At 29.0% G+C, this 21806-nt stretch overlaps 1 protein-coding gene across 1 annotated transcript in view; it reads left to right on the top strand.

Moving 5' to 3' along the window:
• The window catches only part of LOC113385582 (putative sodium-coupled neutral amino acid transporter 11), a 75048-nt gene that overhangs the window by 46908 nt on the left and 6334 nt on the right, over nt 1-21806 (top strand). Inside the window, exons 3-5 of the mRNA XM_026623432.1 lie at nt 10576-10657; nt 20050-20144; nt 21657-21771. Of these exons, the coding sequence (XP_026479217.1) occupies nt 10576-10657; nt 20050-20144; nt 21657-21771 (292 nt within the window). The remainder of the gene's footprint in view (nt 1-10575; nt 10658-20049; nt 20145-21656; nt 21772-21806) is intronic.

Raw genomic sequence — 21806 nt, 5'->3', positions numbered from 1 at the left:
CTGATGTGTCTGCTAGTCTGTTATTATTTTAAATATTTAAATACCGATTAATTTTCTACCTCATAAGAAACAGCTTAATTACTAATAAGTGTTATTATAACTATATCCAATTTTTTAAAGAATATATATTTTAAAGTACCTATTTATTACAAATTTCATTAAAAATTTCGTTGAATAATTAGTTAATAAGAAAATTTATAATTAAACTTTACTTTTAAAGTTATTGCCAAATGGTTACGTGTCTAACTTCTGATAATCAGATAAAAAGTAAATATATAGTAAAACTTTATTTTTGACCTTTATGCCAAATGGTAAAGTCTCTAACTTCTGATTCCTGTCTAAAATATAGAGTGCCGATATATCGATATTCGATAGAATCACATAAGGTCTTTTCTGAAATATATATTGTCTAGATTGCTATTATTCTGTCGAACAATTTGTCAGGATATATGTCAAGCAAAAACATCTACTATATAATACACATTGACTCATGTTAATTAAAAAATATGTTAATAAATGTTTTATATTAAATTATTATAAATTATTCATTTTTACTTAGTATTTTACGTGATTTTAAGGAGCTTTTACCAAAGACTTGTTTACCCTCAAATTTATATATACGTATATGTTCTGAAATAATTTAATTTATTCTAACAAATAAAAATTGATGAATTTCTATCATGATTTAAACAGCTTTTTTGAATTCTATAATAAAAAAGGTAATTGTTATGAGAAGCACTAATTGCTCTCCATTAATAACCAAAAATTACTGTGCAGAATCAACTTGAATTTATAATAATCTATAAAATGTATGGGTTAATTGTCATTATAATAGTTATATTAGTATTAGTTGTTACTATAACATTCTAGTTAATAAATCAAACTAGTATCTTCCATACAGAACTAGTTTTATATGGCATGGTTCCCAGTAAGGAAGTAGAAATCAATAATATGAATAAAATCTGACAAAATCAGAAGTAAATGTAGAGACACTTTGATAGAGCAAACAGTATATGTAGACCATTATTATTAGATTAGAACTAAAGTTTTCAATAATTTTTAATTTGTTGTATTTAGTAGCAAATTGTATAATCAAAACACGCCAGCAATTAAAAATAATTTTAATTTTTAACTTTTGGGGCATCCATTATTTGCATGAGCAATTTTTAAGTATTTTTGGTCCCTCTCCCCCTTAGTGATACGTAGTGATAATTAAAATCACACCCCACCTGACATTACGTCTATTTTTAGTAAAAAATCGTTTTTTAATTTTTTTAATTGTTGATTTTTTTAATTTTAATTTTTAACTTCTAGGGCGTTCATTAATCGCATGACCAATTTTTAAGTATTTTTGGTCTCCCCCCCCTTAGTGATACGTAGTGATAATTAAAATCACCCCCCATCTGACATTACGTGTATTTTTAGTAAAAAATCGTTTTTTTAATTTTTTTTAAATTGTTGATTTTTTCTAAATTGAAGTAAAAAATAAATACACGTGATATCTTAATAACCCCCCACGTGAAATGTTATGATCTTCAAACCCCCCTCCATCTTTAAAACTTAATTTTTTTTATATCTTCAAGTATCAGAGATTTCTGAACATTTTGGCATACTTTAGAAAATTGACGTATGTGTGTGTTTTGTGCGATACGCTTCCTACTCATAGGAAGAGGTGCTGGTTATTTTTAACAAAGACAGGTCCAACTGTTTCGGAGGTATGAAGCAAAGAGTACAGAAAATAGAAATGATGTTTTTGAGAACGAGGAATATCCGATTTGAATGATTCAATAAACATTCCATTCGTAATTATAGGATGAAGTGGTATTAATTTTTGACAAAGACAGGTCTAGTTGTGTTCGAGATAAGAAGAATTAGAATGACACAAAAACCTTTAGTTTCTATTGTCAAAACGATTATTTTTGGGGAAAACAAAAAAACTTTGCAATTCAATTTATATAACTAGTGGGGTGGGTGGCATCGTGCCTTAAGGCAAATTGCTGGAACTTCCCGTACCGTAACGAAATGTTCGAGGAATACTGAATGTTTTCAAATAGATTATTATAAATATTGTAACATAGTCTAATATTGAAAGTTGAAATTATTTGTTTAAAGTATATTAGAACCATAGTCATAATTAAAAATAAAAATCTGAATTATTTTCGATTTACAAAAAATTAAAAAAAAAAAAAAAATTGGAACAAAAAATTTTTTTTTTTAAAATCAATTATTTTGTTAAAACAAGCAGAAAGTTCTTTGAATCATTCAAATCGGACGCTTAGTTCTCTCAAAAACTGCCATTTTTTACATATTTAGCTCCGTATCTTCGAAATGGCTGGGCCTGCCTTTGCCAAAAATTAATAAACACTTCTCCCAATCATTACTAATTGAATGTTTTTTAGATCATTCAAATCGGATACTCCGTTCTCTCAAAAAGTCGGTTTCTATTTCCTGCACTCTTTGCTCCGTATCCTCAAAACGGCTGGACCTGCCTTTGCCAAAAACTAATCAACTTTTTTCCCTATCCGTTCGCCCGGAAACGTGACTGGAAATTTGTATCCATACATACATACACACACACACACATACACACACACACACACATACACACACACACACACACATCCATTTTTTCTGAGGTATGCCAAAATGTTCAGAAACCTTCAAAACGTCGAGAAATGTAAAAATTTTCAATTCCGATTTTCGGCCCATTACAATAACTTACCCTACGGGAAGTTAATTATTATCATTAGAAATATGAGTTATGTAATCTTATGTAAACGTCCCATTTATAAGATCTTGTATTTTGTCTATAACATATGAATAATGAAAGTTTCAGGTTTTATAATAGTATATTTGAAAACATTTAATATTTCTTGAAAATTTTATTACGATACGGGAAGGTACAGCAATAAAATCATTTAAATTTTAGTTCACCGTGTGATTTTTTGAAATATTTAATTGAAGCTCTGAATGAATTTATCATTTAAAGTCCTATTTGTATACATTAGCATAGCGAATAATGAAAAAAATACAATTAAAAGTCAAAATACATAATAAAGAAAGCTCTTTTTGGGGTGCTAGTATATAAATAAATCTATTTTTTATTAGTAATTAGAACTTAAGAGTTTAAACGTCGTGATGATACTTCTTAGCTATGGAGTTCTTTAGAAGACAATCGTAATATTCACTATTAAAATTTTTCTAATCCCGAATAATTTTAATTTGAGGCTATTTTCACTTTAAAGCATATTTACATCTATATTTTAAAGTAAAAACTTTGTCACTGCTCGACATCAAGCTGTCCGAGAAATCTTCTGATTGGAAGGCCAACGCTCTAACCAGATGGCTACAGAAAAGCGGGTTAAAGTATATATTATATACAACACCAATTCCAAATGACCACCTAGATTCCTAATGCACATTTTTAACATCCTGCCTCGATTTAAGAAAAAAACGATTAATAAAACAGAATAAGATTCGTCATACGACTTTAAACGCCCAAAAAGCCCTGTAAACGTTTTACAATTGCGTTAGTTGCATACATTGCTAAAACACATGCCTTTTAACTTAAAAGTCTGTCATATCTGAAACGACATATCGACATGTATATTTTATCAATGATAGAAAAAAATGATTGATGTAAACTGAAACTGAAATATTTTCTATATGGAATACATTTTCTTTCGTTTATACGCTAAAAGCTTTAAAATAATTCTTAATGCACGTACTTGAACGTGATCCACCTAGGAATTTCGTTTATCACATTATCTATATAGCAATAACGGGTTAGTGCACATATGAGTTCGTTCATACACGTTTGGATTTTGATGTTAGTTCTCAGGTGGGAATGCTACTCTCCTAGGTTTTAAAGAGAGCTTAGAGGATCCTTTTGAGCAATTTCAGCAAATGTGCCCTGGATAAATGGATAAAATAAATAGATTCTATTTGCTTAGACCCTTAGGTTGAACTTTGCAAATTATCATATTACTTTTGAATCGAGAAAAGCCAACTCGACCTTTGCCGGAAAATTTAATTCTTTAGTGAATTTAGAATCTTTCATATGAGCCGGATTGGTTGGTGAATTATTAAACAAATTTTTAAAGCAATTTTTAACAGCATTTGGTAAGTATTTTTAACTTCCTGTAGGGTAAGTTATAGTAATCGCAAAAAAAAATCGAAAATGAAAATTTTTGCATATTTTTACGTTTCAAAAGTTTCTGAACATTTTGGCATACCTTAAAAACATGGATGTATGTGTGTGTATGTGCATGTGTGTGTGTATGTGTGAATAAAAATTTTTGTCGACGATTCCGGGTACACGGTTAAACCGATTTTAATTATTCAAAGAAACATTCGATTCGTATTGATAAGGAGACGTGCTGATTAGTTTTTGGCAAAAGCAGGTCTAGCCGTTCCGAAGATACGGGTAAAAATGGCCAAGAACGGTAACTCAGTTTTTAAGAGAACGGAGCGTCCGAATTTAATAATTCAAAAAACATGTTACTGGTATTGACAAGATAAAGAACTGATTAAATCCATCCAGCAATTTGCCTTAAGGCGCGATGCCATACACCACTAGTTTCATTAATTGATTTAAATCATATTTAATCAAAGGTATATTAGCTATATCATCAATAAGTCAATACTCTCATACAATACTTGTTATACATTACATTTCACCAACATACATTTAATACTTCAATACTTTCATTTTATACTTTTTCGTTCATTTTTGAAAAAAAACACTTTGTATTTAATTAACTTTCCGGAAGAAAAGTATGTTCTTGTCAAAAAATTTGCCTTACAAGTTCTACGTTTTCTCAAAGTTTCAAGTCTTGCAAAGTTTTCTCAAAAAAGTATGCATGCGTGATATTTGCGACCAAATGCGTGACATTTGAGACCAAAATTGGACTTTTCGCCCACGGTTTCTCAAAAACAGGTCTCCGCCAATTTCAAAGACTTAAAAGCTCTTAAAATTTTGTAGAATTTATGATCTAAACCAGTGATTTATAAAGTTGTTCATATGTAGGGAACCAGGAAAGATAAAAAAAATTGGGACATCCACGGAATGAAATTGGAGATCACAGCATACCGTGTTAACATCTATTTACTTATATCATACTATCTATAATAATAATAATTATAATAATCATATATAATTAAATATAGTAATACATATAATACATACTATATTTATAAGTAAGCATAAATACTAATAAAATATTATAGATTTTTATAAAAGATTAGAAAGCAAACGATATCGTGTAAATACGGGTTCCATGGCACAGTTTAGAGGCCTACTACACAAAAAAATTTGAGAAGCTCTTTGAGTTCGAAATAATATGCCTCGCATTATCTGTGGCAATCAGGGTTTTGATTTATGTATTACAAAAACAAATCATAATTTGTATATCCTTTACTGGTATGATTCAAAATTTGATTAAAAATTGAAGGAACATAACAATATTTTATTAACTTCCAGTAGAGTAAGTTATAGTAACGGCAAAAAAAATCGGAAATATTTTTTTTACATATCTTTACGTTTCAGAGGTTTCTGAACACTTTGATATACCTTAGAAAAACTGGATGTGTGTGTGTGTGCTCGGAAACAAATTTTAGTCGACAATTTCGGAAACACGTATCAACCGATTCGAATAATTCAAATAAAAACATTCGTAACGTATTAGTAAGGAGACTTGCTGATTAATTTTTAGCAAAGACAGATGCAGCCGTTTCGAAGATGGGGCAAAAAGTGCTAAAAATGGTAATACAATTTTTGAGAGAACAGAGCATCCGATTTGAATGATTCAAAAAGCTTTCTATTTGTATTGATGAAATGAAAAACTGAAGAAATTTTTGGGAAGACTGGTCTGGGGTTTTTGAGTTCAAAAAAAAAGTATAAAAAACATGCAATTAGGCGGACAAAAATAATCATTAGACATATGCACATCAAATTATCACATAATAATAAGAACAAATTACGTTTACATAAAATATAAAAAAAAATCAAATTTTGAAAAATGGTCATTTTTTTAATAATTCAAAATTCTCAGAAATCTAATTATTTCAAACTTTTAAAAAAAATTTAGAATCTTTTTTGAAAATTTTAATTATCTGTATTTTAGCAATTTGCCTTGACACGATGACATTAACTGCCATTTTTTAACTTTATTTGTTATCAACGACTCAATTTTGATTACTTAATGACTATCTTTATATTATTATTATATTATTATCATATTATTATTTCTAATATTGTTATTTTGTTATATTTATTATTATTTGTCATTTATTATTTTTATTCCACTTTATTGTTTTTCTAGTATTATTTTAATATTCAGAAATTTTATCTATTATTTTTATTTTTATTGTTATTTGCTTTTATTTTATATTAAATCATCATACTACGGATATCATTTTAATGTAAATACTGTCCTGTGTACTTTTTTTATTTAAATTGATGTTATTGTTCATTATTATTACTAGATGTTAAATTAATATTTTTTACAGTTGTAATAAATATTGAAATTAAAAAAATGATTATCTTTCCACTATTCTTCTCCAAAAAAATCATTTTTGTTGCTTTATCTATTTTAGTAATATTTTCTTGTGCTTATGAAATATTTACGTCGATGCAAAATGTGATAAGTATATTTCTAAACATAATATTTCTTTTAGATAGACTTTGTATGCGCAGGTGTTAAACTTCTTGTCGAGACTCGTAAGTTTGAAACTAACTTCGTACGGTGGCTCAATTTGCCGTCACGGAATAAACTGAAAGTTGTTATTTGAGCTAAGATAAGTTCTCGTCCTTGCGGCTAAGTTGGTTAGTCCCGGAAGTACAACACTCCGGAAAGGCAAATGAGAGAAGTTATTATGGAAATTATACACTACAATTATTTAATTATGATCAAACCGAGTAATGTACATAAGAGATATTTATTCTCATATGTACAAGAATATTAAATTGACTTAAACATTTTAATTCGTATATTGAACAATCGGAAACAATATCCGTTTTTATTCAAATAGATATATATTCAAATGTTTCCAATAGGGTTTTGAACCATTCAAATCGGTTGATCCGTGCGCCCGAAAACGTGACTGGAAATTTGTATCCATACATACATGCACACACACATCCATTTTTTCTGAGGTATGACAAAATGTTCAGAAACTTTACACTAAATTTACACTAAATTTGCGGATAAGTTACAAAATATTCGAGTAAAAATTTATTTTTTATATAAAATTCGAAAACTGGTTGAAACTGGTTTTTTAGTAAAATTAGAATTCGAAAACCGGTTTTCTGAATTGTCGGTTTTTGTATAAACCCTAGTTTCCAAGTAAAAATAGGCCTTCAGGAGTATTCCAACATCCAATTACATACCATCATATTATCACTATTAGATTAATTAGATAATAAAAAACAATCAAATTTCAAAATATCTAGGACCAAAGCAACCAAGGTTAATCGTTTGGTATCAGAAGTTCTGATTGTTGTCAAAAATTAGATTTTTAAAAGAATGTTTAACAAAGTGGCATTTATATCTTCTTATATATAAAAATGGAGCTCGATAAAATGATCCGCTAAAACTCGAAAACGGCTAAACCGATTTGGCCAGTCTTAGTCTTGAAATTTGAGTTATTATTTCAAAATCGCGTAGAAACTTTACATTTTTGATTTGAAAATTTTTGTAGAAGCGTAATTTAAATAAAACAATAGACGGTGGCTAATACGTCAAATGTCAAACGTTTTTGACAGATGATGTTCAATTACGTTTAATAGGATGTTTTACGCGACTATTGTTTAATTATGATTAAATTGTAGTAAGTAGTTTCGTTTGTAGTTTTATTTATATACAAAAACGTTATTAAACAGGCCGCAAGTGTTACTAGAAACTCAAAATATCAACTTTTTTGAAATGTTAATATGAAAATGCACTTTTTGGCACATTTTTCTCAAACACAGTGCTCTGAAAGATCTCATTTTATATAATTATATACTCATTTGTAATTATAAAACATTTTCATTATAAAAAATTTTAATATAAAAGGTTATATTATTTTTTATTTATGTTAGTTAAATTCAGAACCTAAATTTGGTATCGATCAAAGGGACCTTTTGCCGAATAACATTTTCCCAGTTATAATTTTCCAGAATTTATCAAAGAATAGATAGTAATATATGGAGGTCCGGGGTTAAAAAGGTCCACCGATGTGTAATTTAAGCATTGTTTACCAACAATATTCAAAAGTAGAGGGAAAAAATGTATAACCAGCTATAACCTTGATTCTCATGACTTTGCTATCGGGAGATAAACGGTAAACTTGGAAAATCCATAATAAAAGTATTTTCTTCCGTTGGTAGTTCTTTAGCATTGGTTAAAAGTGTAATTATTTTGTAAAATACCTTTAAAATTAAAATAAGACATTAAATCTGTTTGCCACCTGGCCGTTCCAAGGTAAAAAGGTCTAGATAACAAATTTTTGAAAGACGGCAAAAAAAGCACATTTTTATAATGATGAAGTAGCTGGTATAGTAGTATTACTGAACGTAGTCAGATAATTGTTCATTTGAAGTGAGTTGTTTGTTGTGATATAATTGTTTTGGTTTTCACAATATAGTTTATATTTACTCAAAGTCAAATTGGACCTTTAAGCCTCGCCCTGCTCTACATATATACTTTTTATTAAATTTACTTTAATTCATCAAATGTTACTTAAAACTTTTCAAAAAGCAGGTCAAAGAAAAAATACTTAATTCATTTTCTATTTCTCCTCGCAGAAATTTGAAAATTTTGTATAAGCTCAGTAGTATTATTTGCAATTATACACAAAATCCAGAATCCAAAAAGAATCTGAAAAACTTGAAACGTAATTAATAAGTCGAAACACCAAAAAAGACTTGAATGGATTTCTATAGAAAGTGTATAAATCTTCCAGTTTAATTGTATTGACAAAATATAGACAAACTAATGGGGTTTATTGTTTTTATAATACTTCATTGTATGTAGCATTCAAACAACACATCCTTATATACTTAAAGTATTAATATTTTTGATTCTCTGGAAATTGTTTAGAATATACCTTACTTAGCAAAACAACGTTTGCCGGGTCAGCTAGTTCCGAAGGGAAAGTTTGTTTTCGCAAACAATCTGATTCGTTAATTTTATATTTTCTCCACATTTCAAGTTATTCTGAAACAAATAGGACCAAATTTGCAAAAAGTATGCGTATGTTTATGTGTATGTGTGTGGATGTATGACTGTGTGTATGTATGTAAACCAATTTTTGGCCATTCGTCGACGTGTCCTCAAAAACGACGAAAACGATTTTAAGAATTCAAAACCACACATTTCAATATCTTACCTAATTATCTTAATAATAATTAAAAATATAATTACGAGAATATCGTATGTAGTAGTAGTAATCGAATTAAAATCTAATATACGAGATTGATACACGAGAAACATCCATTTTTAATGATGTCGTGTTGCCTGAGTAGTGGTATTATAATTATATGCCATTTAGTAAAATACGAAATATAAAAATTGATAGAAGCTGAAAAACGATTGAAAAAGCCATTGAAATCGATTCTGAATAAATTTGCATGTGCACGCATCTCTATTCTAGTTGTGGGACCTGCAATGTAGGTATGGTCACGTAAAAGATTTCAATTTGTGTAAAATAGAAGACAAACAGGAAAATTTTATCATTTTCAAAAACAATTTCATTAATTGGACTATACTCAGTAAATTATAGATTAGATAGACATCATTTGGATATTTATATTTTTTATTTGAATGTATTAAATACTTACATATAGATCAATGATTCTTGCATAAAAATCAAATAATAATCATAAAAAATCAAAATTTAGTCATAACAAGATCATAGAATTCGAATTTCTGATGATTGTTCAAAAAAAAATATTTGCTTTAGCTCACAATTTTTATACTTCTAAAGCATTCATGAATCTTTTATATAATTTTAACAGATGGCTGTCAAAAGGCAAACTAGTAAGTTGTTCTATCTAGTTAGGACATTTTTACCGTTATTAGCAGTTTATATTTTTAGCATTTTATCAGTTTAAAATTTTTATCAGTTTATTCACCAAAAATAGATACATAATAAACAAAAAATAGTCACATTTTCATCAATTTTCATGATATTTATGTTCAATACTACCGGATTGACCTTGAATTCTAGAACATCAGTTTTCTATACACTTTGCTTACTGTTTTATCGCCAACTAGTAAATACGTTTGATTAATGTTACTTGCAATGTTATATTTGCAAATTGCAAATATTCAATTCAAATTTTGTGTATAATCCAATAACAATGAACAAACGTTTTTAGCCTAGAATAAGTATGAAATAAAAAATTATAAATTGCAGTTTAATAATATGAATTGACTTTAATTACATTGTAATATAATTAAATTTTCTCGAAAAGTTCAGCAAAATAATCATGGCATATTTTATTAAAGTAAAACAATGCCATTGAACAGTTCGAATTGCTTTATATCTTCATTTTAATATACCTTAATTATATTTTTTTATTTATTGCAGGAAAATGAAGGACAGCACAGTTCGACACTGCCTCAGGCTAGCTTCAATTTCATCAATTCCATAATCGGAAGTGGCGTTATAGGTAACAGTTCAATTTTAATGCCATCATCATGCTAATTATAATTGTATCTAATTACGTCATTAAATTTCATTAGCTTTATTTTTTGCACTAATTATCAAATTAATTACTTAAAGAAGCTCTTGAATGCACGTGTACATGATTAAAAATGTTGTTTAATTTTCTTATTAAGCTTGTGAAATAATTAAAATTAAAATATAATTTAGCGAAGCAGATGGCAATAAATTTGTGTAATTTAATGTAAGAAGATATTTTGTGTTAGACAAATTGCATAGACAATAAGATATCAAATGTAGGGTAGGGCGGATCACAAAGGTCCAATTTGATTTTTAGAAATTATATTGCGAAAAAGGAAACAACTGTCATATCAAACAAACAACTGCCCGACTATGTTCAGTACAACTCACAGCTAATTCATCATTGCAGAAATGAATTTTTTGCTCTTTTTTAAAAGCTTGTCACTTGTTTACCTCATAGGCGAATAAAAAAGAAACAGCCCGAGAGCATACAGATCTAATGTCTTAATTTTAAATTTGAAAATGACCCTGTATATAACTCTGATTTCGTATTTAAATTTCGTAAATATTTATCAGCAGAGTAGAAAAAACTACTTATTTTAATTCATCTCTTGTAAAATTGTTGTGTTTTTAACTTAACTTACTTTTTATTGTTTACACCCTTGCCACCAAAGGCTCAGTTTATACCACCCACATGTGAGCTTTTATACATGTTATTAAAGAAAATTCTTGAACGTAATTTAAAATTAACATTCATCATTCGAAACAATTCATCTTATAAATCAATTAAATTACATAAACTTGAAAATTATATTGGTCTCGTAAACTAAACAGCAATGCTACTACCTGTATAAAATTCCAGGAAATGAAACTTTATTATTTTAAAAAATTTATTTGGAACATTATTGAAAATTATTTGAAAATATTCTTTTAGTAATTTATTTTAAAGTGATTTTGGTGAAACACTTTTTCGCATTAATATTTCAAAAATTTTGAAATAAAATCTATTTATAATATCAGTTAGTAGGTATCATAATCTTTTTCAAAACTAGCTGTGAGTGGAATTCTGTCTTAAGGCAATTAAGGCATCGTGCCTTAAGGCAAATTGCTGGAACTTCCCGTACCAAAAATTATAATTTTTTTAAAAACGATTGACATTATTGAAAAAAAAAAATACTTTGAAAAAATCAGATTTTTGAGAAACTATAAATTGGACAAAAAATTACATTTTTTTGAAAAAAATTTTTTTAAAAAAAAAATTTTTTTTTAATTTTTTTTTTGTTTTTTTTTTGAAAAAAAAATTTTTTTTTGTTTTGACATATTGTGGAAGATTTGAACTTTCTTTTCAAAGCAATCGTACTGCTTTAACTGCATAGGGACAAAATATAAAGCGCGTTAGCGCCGCGTCGCTGTCTAACGCATAAGCATTGGTACGGAACCCATAGGAATGTTAACAAAACTTACACTTATTGTTAAAATCTCTATAAAATATCTGATAATTTGATGAACATATGTCTAATGATCATTTTTGACCGCCAAATGGCTCATTTTTTTACTTTTTCCTTCATATCTCCGAAACCGCTAGACCTACCTTCATGAAAATTTTATCGATTCTTCATCTTGTCAATACAAGTGAAATGTTTTTTGAATTATTCAAATCGGACGCTCCGTTCTCTCAAAAACTGAGTTACCGTTTTCGGCACTTTTTGCCCCGTATCTTCGGAACGGCTAGACCTGCCTTCGCCAAAAACTAATCAGCACGTCTTCTTATCAATACGAATCGAATGTTTTTTGAATTATTCAAATCGGTTGATCCGTGTTCGCGAAATCGTCGACGAAAATTTGTATCCGCACATACATACACACACGTACATACATACATACATACACACACACACATACATCCATTTTTTCTAAGGTATGCCAAAATGTTCAGAAGCCTCTGAAACGTAAAGATATATAAAATTTTCATTTTCGATTTTTTTGCGATTACTATAACTTACCCTACGGGAAGTTAATTAAAGTATATATTTGTTTTGTAAGCCATTTTTAGTAAGGTTAACAAAGTGAACCATTGAGTTAATTTGATTTAGTAATTTGTCATATTTTCACAGTGAAGATTAATATTTGATTACGTCGTACTTTGAATAAGTCTACCCACCACTATTCAATATAAGGTCAAAATAATTTATAGTAACTAAATATATAATTAAGACATAATTGAGAATTTATGTAGAATATTTTCTTCGTGAAAACATCATAAACATAAATTACAAAAAATAATTACAATTTAAGTCAAGAGAATTCATTACTTCCGAACAAACACTTTGAATAAAAAAAGGGAAAGAATAAAAATTGGCATAGAAATTAACGACAAAATAAACGTTCTGAACATTTTTATTTTAATCCATTTTTACCCTTTCGATGCTAAATCAGACACAAAGAGACATCAAAATTCATCTCATGTAATATGAATAATTTATTAATAACATTAAATTCACTTATAGTGCATTAAAATTCAGAACCGGAGACTACTTAATACCCGTAGCGTAAGTTTTAGTAATCGAAAAAAAAACCAAAATGAAAATTATTGCATGTCTTTACGTTTCAATGGTTTTTGAACATTTTGGCATACCTTAGAAAAAATTGATTTTTTTTCATCCACGATTTCGGGCGCATAGATCAACCGATTTCAATTATTAAAAAACGATTTCTATTAATGGTTAGACGATACGAAGCAAAAAGTATCAATAATAGTATTTCAGTTTTTGAAGTAACAAAGCACCCGATTTGAATGATTCAAAAAACATTTTACTTGTATTGAAGAATTACGAAATGAAAAATTGATAGAATTCTTAGAAGGCAGATCTAGCTGTTTCGAAGATACAAAAGAAAAATGTAAAAATATGATATCTGTCGGTCTAAAATGATCATTAAACATACGACAAATTGTCAGGTGTTTTATAAAGATTTTGAACATGACATAATTTTGTGAAAATTTTCGGTTCGGTACTAAGATTTTTAATTTTTAAACTTTTAAAGAAACACAAAAAAACATATTTCGACAATGATAAATTTTACTGAACAGTTGTTTGTTTTATATGTGTAATTTGTTTTGATATAATTGGTTTGGTTTTCACAATATAATTGCTCAAGGTCAAATTGGACCTTTGTGACCCGTCCTATCATGTATATATAATATTTAACATCCCGTAGGGCAAGTTATAGTAATCGCAAAAAAAATCGAAAATAAAAACTTTTATATATTTTTACGTTTCAAAAGTTTCTGAACATTCTGGCATAAAAAATGGATGTATATGTGTGTGTGCGGATACAAATTTTCGTCAACGATTACAGGAACACCAATTAACCGATTTGAATAATTAAAAAAATATTCGATTCGTATTAATAAGGAAACGTGCTGACTAGTTTTTGGCGAAGGCAGATCTAGCCGTTCCGAAGATACGGTGCAAAATGTGCCAAAAACGGTAACTCAGTTTTTAAGAGAACGGGGCGTCCGATTTTAATAATTCAAAAAACATTTTACTTGTATTGACAAGATGAAGAACTTATTTCATTTTTGAGAAGGCAGGTGCAGCAGTTATAGACTCTTAATAAAAATAAGTTAAAAAAATGTCATTTGGCAGTCAAAAATGTTTATTGGACTTGTGCACATCAAATTAGCAGATATTTTATAGTGTTTATATTATATTTCATAATGTGTATACATTTAGTGTATTTTTTTTTGGGTTTCGTAACAAGATTTTTAATTACCGTACGGGAAGTACCAGCAATTTGCCTTAAGGCCAACCCCACTAGTTAGTTGAACTTATTCGGTATTTAGTTGAATACGTATGTAATAAGTGTTTATGTTAACCAAAGTAAAATGTTTATTTTTTTTATTTTTGTTATGATTTTATTGGAACAGCGATCAGAACTTATGTGTTCTATGAGCTGTTGTGATTAATATCTTACAAACTACGTTTGTTTTATTACAGATGGCAACCCAAACAGTTGTCACATCTCTGTGTGATAATTTTTTATTGCAAAATTTGATTAGTAAGCACTTTATTGTTTCTGATATTTTCCTTTACAAAATACGTATTATCAGGAAGTCACTAGCTCTCTCTTAAATTATCGGACCATTCGTATAATTGCGAATAACTTTTGCAAAATGCTATAATATAGGTGAAATGTCACTTCGCCACATTTTATTGATGGAGCATAAAATTTATGATGGCACAAGTCAACAGATGTTGAATTTGATGTCACCTGCCCACGCCATTCATCGCTATATTCGGCGATGTATCATAGTCAATAACTTTAGCGATAGGGTTTCCTCGGAGTCATGAATCACTTTGACGATAACGCGGACAGAAAATTATAAAGGCGGCGTTACGTGCCGCTGACAGGTTAATTACTAGTTCTTGTTACCGAGACCACGGTAATGTTGCTCCACGACAAGAGGGGTGGGCAACATATTCAAAGAGGTGATTGTTCTTTTGGGTTATTGACCTCGAAAGTTAAGGAACGAACATCCACAATTTATTTTGGAACAGCTGTGGCCTAAAGATATACGTTTTTCAGTTATTCTCAGTCAGCGGAGCGTGGGCCTGTTACGAGCTGTTTCCAAAATACTACTTTCGAGTGAAACATCACAAAAAGTCGAATTTTGGTGTAGAAAATGAATATGAGCCATTCTTTTACAAAATCGCGCGGATTTTGGGAAAAATAAAATGTCACATTTCAGAATTGTCAGCATTTTTTTACAGATATTAAGGTGAATATACGTCCGGATTGGGCGGGACAGTCCCGGATTTCCACCTTCTGTCCCGGGTTTTTCTTAAAGCAATATTTGTCCCGAATCTTTTGTCCCGGATGTCCCGGTTTTTCGAAAATTAATAGTTAAGTTAACAAAAATTAAGAAAACAAACTAACAGATGCTAATTTTTTCAAATTAATTATGAAGAAAATTGAATAGAATAAATAGATCGAAAAATATAAGATAAAATATCATAGATTAAAATGTAATGCATATAATAATCGAAGTTCTTACTAAAGTCCGCAATTATGATAAAAAAACATTCATTTTAAAAAACTGTTTTTTTCATTGCATCCTTGAATAGCATTCGTTATATAAACGACTAAACTCCCCCTACCCCGCGACGTCCCGAATTAGCATAACTGAAAATTGCCATCCCTGATTTGACTTAAAAAATATGATCACCTTACAGATATACATAAAAACATTTGGCACGTATTACAGGATTTTGCTGAAAAAAATTTTTTTACATACGATTGATTAATGATTAGCTCAATTTTTATGAACATATTTTGCGTTAAATGAAATATCTCCAGTTGTGCTGATCGAATCAGTATTATTATTTTCAACTTCCCGTAGGGTAAGTTATAGCAATGGGCCAAAAATCAAAAATGAAAATTTTCGCATATCTTTACGTTTCAGTGGTTTCTAAATATTTTGGCATACCTCTGAAAAAATGAATGTGTGTACGTGTGTGCGGGTGTGTGTTTTGTGTGGCCGCATTTTTTCGTCCAAGTTTTTGGGCGTACGGATTTGGATGTCTCAAAAAACATTCGATTCCTATTGATAGGGAGATAAGCTGATTGTTTTTTGGTAAAGGCAGGTCCAGCCGTTACGGAAATACGGAGCAAAGAGTGCAGAAAATAGAAATCGAGTTTTTAAGAGAACGATAATCCGATTTCAATGATCCAAAAAACATTCAATTTGTAATGATTATTAGAAGAGGTTATTAGTTTTTGGCAAAGCCAGGTCTAGTCATTTTGAAGATACAGAGCTAAATGTACAAAAAAATGGCAGATTTTGAGAGAACTAAGCATCCGATTTGAATGATTCAAAAAACTTTCTGCTTATGTTGACAAAACAACTGCTTTGGAAAAATAACATTTTTTTACATCTTAAAAGCGATTCTCTTAACATATAATATCATGTTAATGCAGGGGACGCTGACTAAATGCGCCTTGTTGGATCAATCATACTTTTATCTTTCCCCTTTGAAATCTATCTCAAGATCAATGTAATTTAGATGTTATGACGACTGTCACTACCGTAACCTGGCACAACCGTACCCAGTCTGCTCTACTTTTCACTACTGTACATATCTTCAAGCAATATATTTCTTAAGAAATTAAAAGATACTTTCTATAAAAAATAAAAAAAACAAGATCAGTTAGTTTTATCAGAAAAAATGGATGCGTCTGCGTGTATGCGTGTGTGCGGGTTTATATAATTCTTATACAAATTTAAAAAATGCACAGTATTTATAATAATCTATTTGAAAACATTTAATATTACTCGAACATTTGGTTACGATACGGGAAGTTCCAGAAATTTGACTTAAAGCACGATACCTCACACCACTAGTTTTATTATACTCATATTGAAGTCAATTTTATAATTGAAATTTCTTAACTATAACAACTCCTAAATGTTCACTAAGGTACCTAACGTTGCTCCCACTTGAATTGATTAAAAAAAAAAAATTTTTTCTTTTTTTCTCTGCTACAAAATTCTTTTTACAATTTGTTGGAAATTCTATTACATAGAAAGTTAGTAAATATTTTTGAGCGCGAGTCGCACTTCAGGGTCCACATGTCAGGGACCTCAAAGACTTGTAGAATTTATAGTCAACTCATTTGTCACATTCGAAAGCCCTTCTTATTGTTATTTGTTACAAAATAGTGTATAATTTTGTTTATGGGGCCAAATAAATATATGATTGGAAAAAAATTATCAGGGGACAGCGGGGCTTGAAGATCCGTGGGTAAAAAGGTCCACTGCCAATATCTCAAAAGCAAGTAAAGTTAGTAATTTTTTAATAACAATATTTGAAAATAGAGGTTTCATATTTATATAAAAATAAAAATCGTTATGAATAATAACTTATTACCATATCACAAATATATACAATATTTTAAGAAAGTCAAATGTTAACTACTAATGTTGTTCAGTTTTCTTTTTAGTACTTTTTAGTACTCTTACTAAAAATTGTAGTTTTAATTAACTTTGATTGCATATTATGGTAAAACCCCGTTTGTTAATATATTATCTTTGGAAATTATTTTAATACAACATACAGGAAGATAATATAGAATTATATCTGAATTAAATAATAAAGAATAAATACGAGCAAATTTCAAATACCGATGAAAGTATAGTAATGGAAACAAAGAAGGGTTTAGTAGCCTTAAACTACTCATGTCTAATAATATTTTTTTGCTTTGGTTAAAATAATGAACTAATTTCGATTGATAAGGATTCTATAAAATTATTTTATAGAATCAACCGCAACCCTTTTAAGTGAAACGTAAAATAAATTTCAGTGTGTAATAATAATTTGCAAATCAATTAGGTTGATCACATAGCTTTTCCCACACAACACAACTACTTCTACTGCCTAGTTATTTCCTAGAAAGATTACCATCTAAGACTATTCTAAGCCGCAATGTTTGAACAATACCCGAGAGAAATCAAAGTCCATAATATCATGTTGCTTTGCAAGACCAAGTTTGCCAAATATAATAAGTCATCATACCAAGGACAGAAATAGCTCCCAGCTAATTTCTATTATCAATAGACGTCGAGGATCAAAATTTGTATATTGATATTGAAGCTAGAGAACTAAGCAAGCCATATGTTTTTGTGAAAATAATATTTGGTCAAAATTTCGGCCAGCAACTTTTGTAATCAACGAAATGTAAATATTCGCTAATATTAATACCTGTAGATTATTGTAAGTAATAATCTAGTGGTGCATTTAAAAATTCATTTTGATAATAACATTTTTGCTGTCAATAAAGATTAATCAGTGCGATTTTCACTTGATATCTTTTAAATATGCATACTCATAATAATTGTAATTGTATAAATTAAAATAATTTTTTTAACATATTTCATTTCATGCATTACGGGTTTTGAAAATGTATCATTTTAAGAGTAGATATCAACTGTAATCAGTACGAAACACCACAGATCCTGCATATGCTTCGGCATAGATTCTGATTATAATCGCATAATAATGATTTTATACAATTCAACCACCTATCGTAGGCCTATAATATTTTAGTATGTTATTTCAGTCTACGAAATATATCATCATACAAAGTATGATGCCACTAGCACTTCTCTGCTAATGACAAAAAAAAACGACTTGGCCGATTGTGGCGCAAAACTGATAACGCTAGTCTCTTTATATATTTAAAATCGGTCCAGCTGTTTTTTAGAAATTTACGACGAAAAATCAAAAATACACACACATATACTGACACATGCGCACACATACTTCTTCGACATTTGGTCTCATTCGATTCAAAATGACTTGAAACGTCTAGAAAATATAATCATCCAGTCAAAAAACATAAAATTTTTAAAACAAATCGGATTTTCGAGCAAAAACATTAACTTCTAAGAGAAGTTACTACAATAACATTACTGTTAAGTTTTTTGGCTTTTTAGAGTTTTTATTCATTTTAAAGTATTAGTGGAAATCGTGTAGTTTAATTATTGAACAGTAATTAATTTACCACAAAAAGTGAATAAAATTAGAGTTTATCTCTGTGATATATATATATATATTCATATTCATATATACATGGTATTACTCTCCATTTTCTTGTTAACTTTTCGTAGAGTAAGTTATTGTAATCGTCCAAAAATCGAAATTGAAAATTTTTGCATTTATTCACGTTTTGAAGGTTTCTGAACATTTTGGCATACCTAAGAAAAAATGGATGTATGTGTGTATTCATGTATGGATACTTTTCGTCTACGTTTTTGGGCGCAACCGATTTGAATGGTTCAGAAAACATTCGATTTCTATTGATATAGGGGTGTGCTGATGAGTTTTTGGCAAAGGTAGGTGCAGCCGTTTCGGAGATATAGAGCAAATAGTGCAGAAAATAAAAATTGAGTTTTTGAGAAAATAAAGCGTCCGATTTGAATTATCCAAAAAACATTTAATTCGTAATGACGAGAAGAAGTGGTGATTAGTTTTTGGCAAAGGCAGATCCAACCTTTTCGGAGATACCGAGCTAACTGCGCAAAAAGATGTTAATTTTGAGAGAACTAAGCATCCGAAAAACTTTCTGTTTGTGTTGACGAAACGAATGCTTTTGGGAAGAAAAGTTTAATTTCGAAAATAATTCGAATTTTTATTTTAATTCTAGCTAAAGTTCTAAAGCTCACCTTTAATTAGCGTCAGACACATTACTGGCATGGTGATTAACTTGTTAAAAATTATATTTAGAAATTGACAACTAATATTATTAATGTTTTTATTATTGCTAACTGAATTAGATATTAATATTAAATTAATTAATTCATTTATTTTACCATTACAGGAATACCATATGCATTGCATCAAGCGGGCTTCGGCTTGGGTTTATTTCTGTTGATCTTCGTGGCGTTCGTTACGGATTATTCGTTAATATTAATGGTATGTAAATATTCTGTGTAAAATATTCGGAAAACTTTTTTTTGTAATTATTCATAACCGTTCATTCTTTTTTACGAGGGAATAAATGCGAAAAATATTCTGGAAAATAAATATCTTTGCCGGAATCATGCAAAGATGTTTGCATTATGATATATTGAATTGTGTTGATTATTTTATGACAATTTAAGGATATCTAAATTAATTTAATAATCAATACCTACTATATAAGTGATATAACAATATGCAAATAATGATTTTAATTCTTCGAATAGAACTTTCTGATTCGAAAAAAGACATATATCAAAATATAACACATAGGTAACTGCATTTTTAATATTAAAATCAATTAGAAATTAGTGACAAATCAGTAATTGTAATAAGAACTTGCCATTATAAAGTCCACAGTTACAATGGTTAAATTATAACTTAACAATCAGAGTCATGAAAGAAAGATCTTTTCAGGAGAATTCTACACACTAGTTTTACATACGTACACATAAATTCGAACAGTCTTTCGTCTTTTTTCCCATTTTAAACTACCCAGATTCAATCATTTTTGTAATTGATATCAATGCTTAATATTAAGAGATCGACCTAACAATGTTTCATTACTTGCATTACAAAATAGAGACATTAACATACGTTTATGGGTCGATTCTGCCGAAAAATAGACCAATGTTGTGACAAGGATTGTCACGTTTTCATTCAAAATGCTACTAAACATTGTCAAAATGCCATGTTTTTTTAGTTTCTATAAATCTTTGAAGTTATTAAAATGGAAAATATTTTTTAGGCAAGACAGATATTACAGCTGTTCAAAGAATGAAATTATATTGCCAGCGAAAAAGTAAAAAAAATACAAGCAGTCAATGAATGTGTGTTAATTTTAATTACATGAAGTTCTTCAAACACAATTACATGATGAGTGAAGTTGCGAAAACAATATTTGTTTAGGGGTTGTTTAACATAATCCACTGTGCGAACGAATATTATAGAAATTATTAATCAGCAATTACTTCATTCTTCTAATGAAAATTCAGTTCTAAATGCTAATTACAATGTAAATTACAATTACATGATCATGTTATATTTGAAGTATGATAATATAAATGCGTATAATGGTTGACACTAATAAATATGTGCATTACGAGTGTTACCATATTACTAATAAACATTATTTAAAATTGTTATATGATGTATTTATTTTTACTTAAATGCCATCTTGTACAGTAGCAAATAAGTTTTACTGCAATCGCGTGTGACCTTACGCGCACTCTTTTTTTTAAAAATCCCTAAAATCTAAAACGCTTTTTTTATCTAAAACTTGACTTTATCTTGACTGCACAACAACCACATAGGATTCTGACAGTTTTTACTACCTCTTTATGTGAAAACTGCTACATAACATTGCCTTGCCATAACGTTGGTCTATTTTAGGGTAGGATCGAACCCGGAATTTATTTAAGCGGTTTTCATTATCTAAATCAAAAATATATGATATTTGATTTGCAGGTGAGATGCGGGCATCTTTGTGGAAGATTCAGTTATTCCGGTGTTATGGAATGCGCTTATGGAAGACCAGGATATTATTTTCTCAGTTTACTTCAATTTGTTTATCCATTCATAGGTATATAATATAACATTTTGTCATTTGAATCATTA

This window comes from Ctenocephalides felis, unplaced genomic scaffold (genome assembly GCF_003426905.1).
Source record: "Ctenocephalides felis isolate EL2017-DRISC unplaced genomic scaffold, ASM342690v1 CF-g0.4_SCAFFOLD_03571, whole genome shotgun sequence".
Taxonomy (NCBI): Eukaryota; Metazoa; Arthropoda; class Insecta; order Siphonaptera; family Pulicidae; genus Ctenocephalides; species Ctenocephalides felis.
This window is presented reverse-complemented; position numbering and strand designations above follow the sequence as displayed.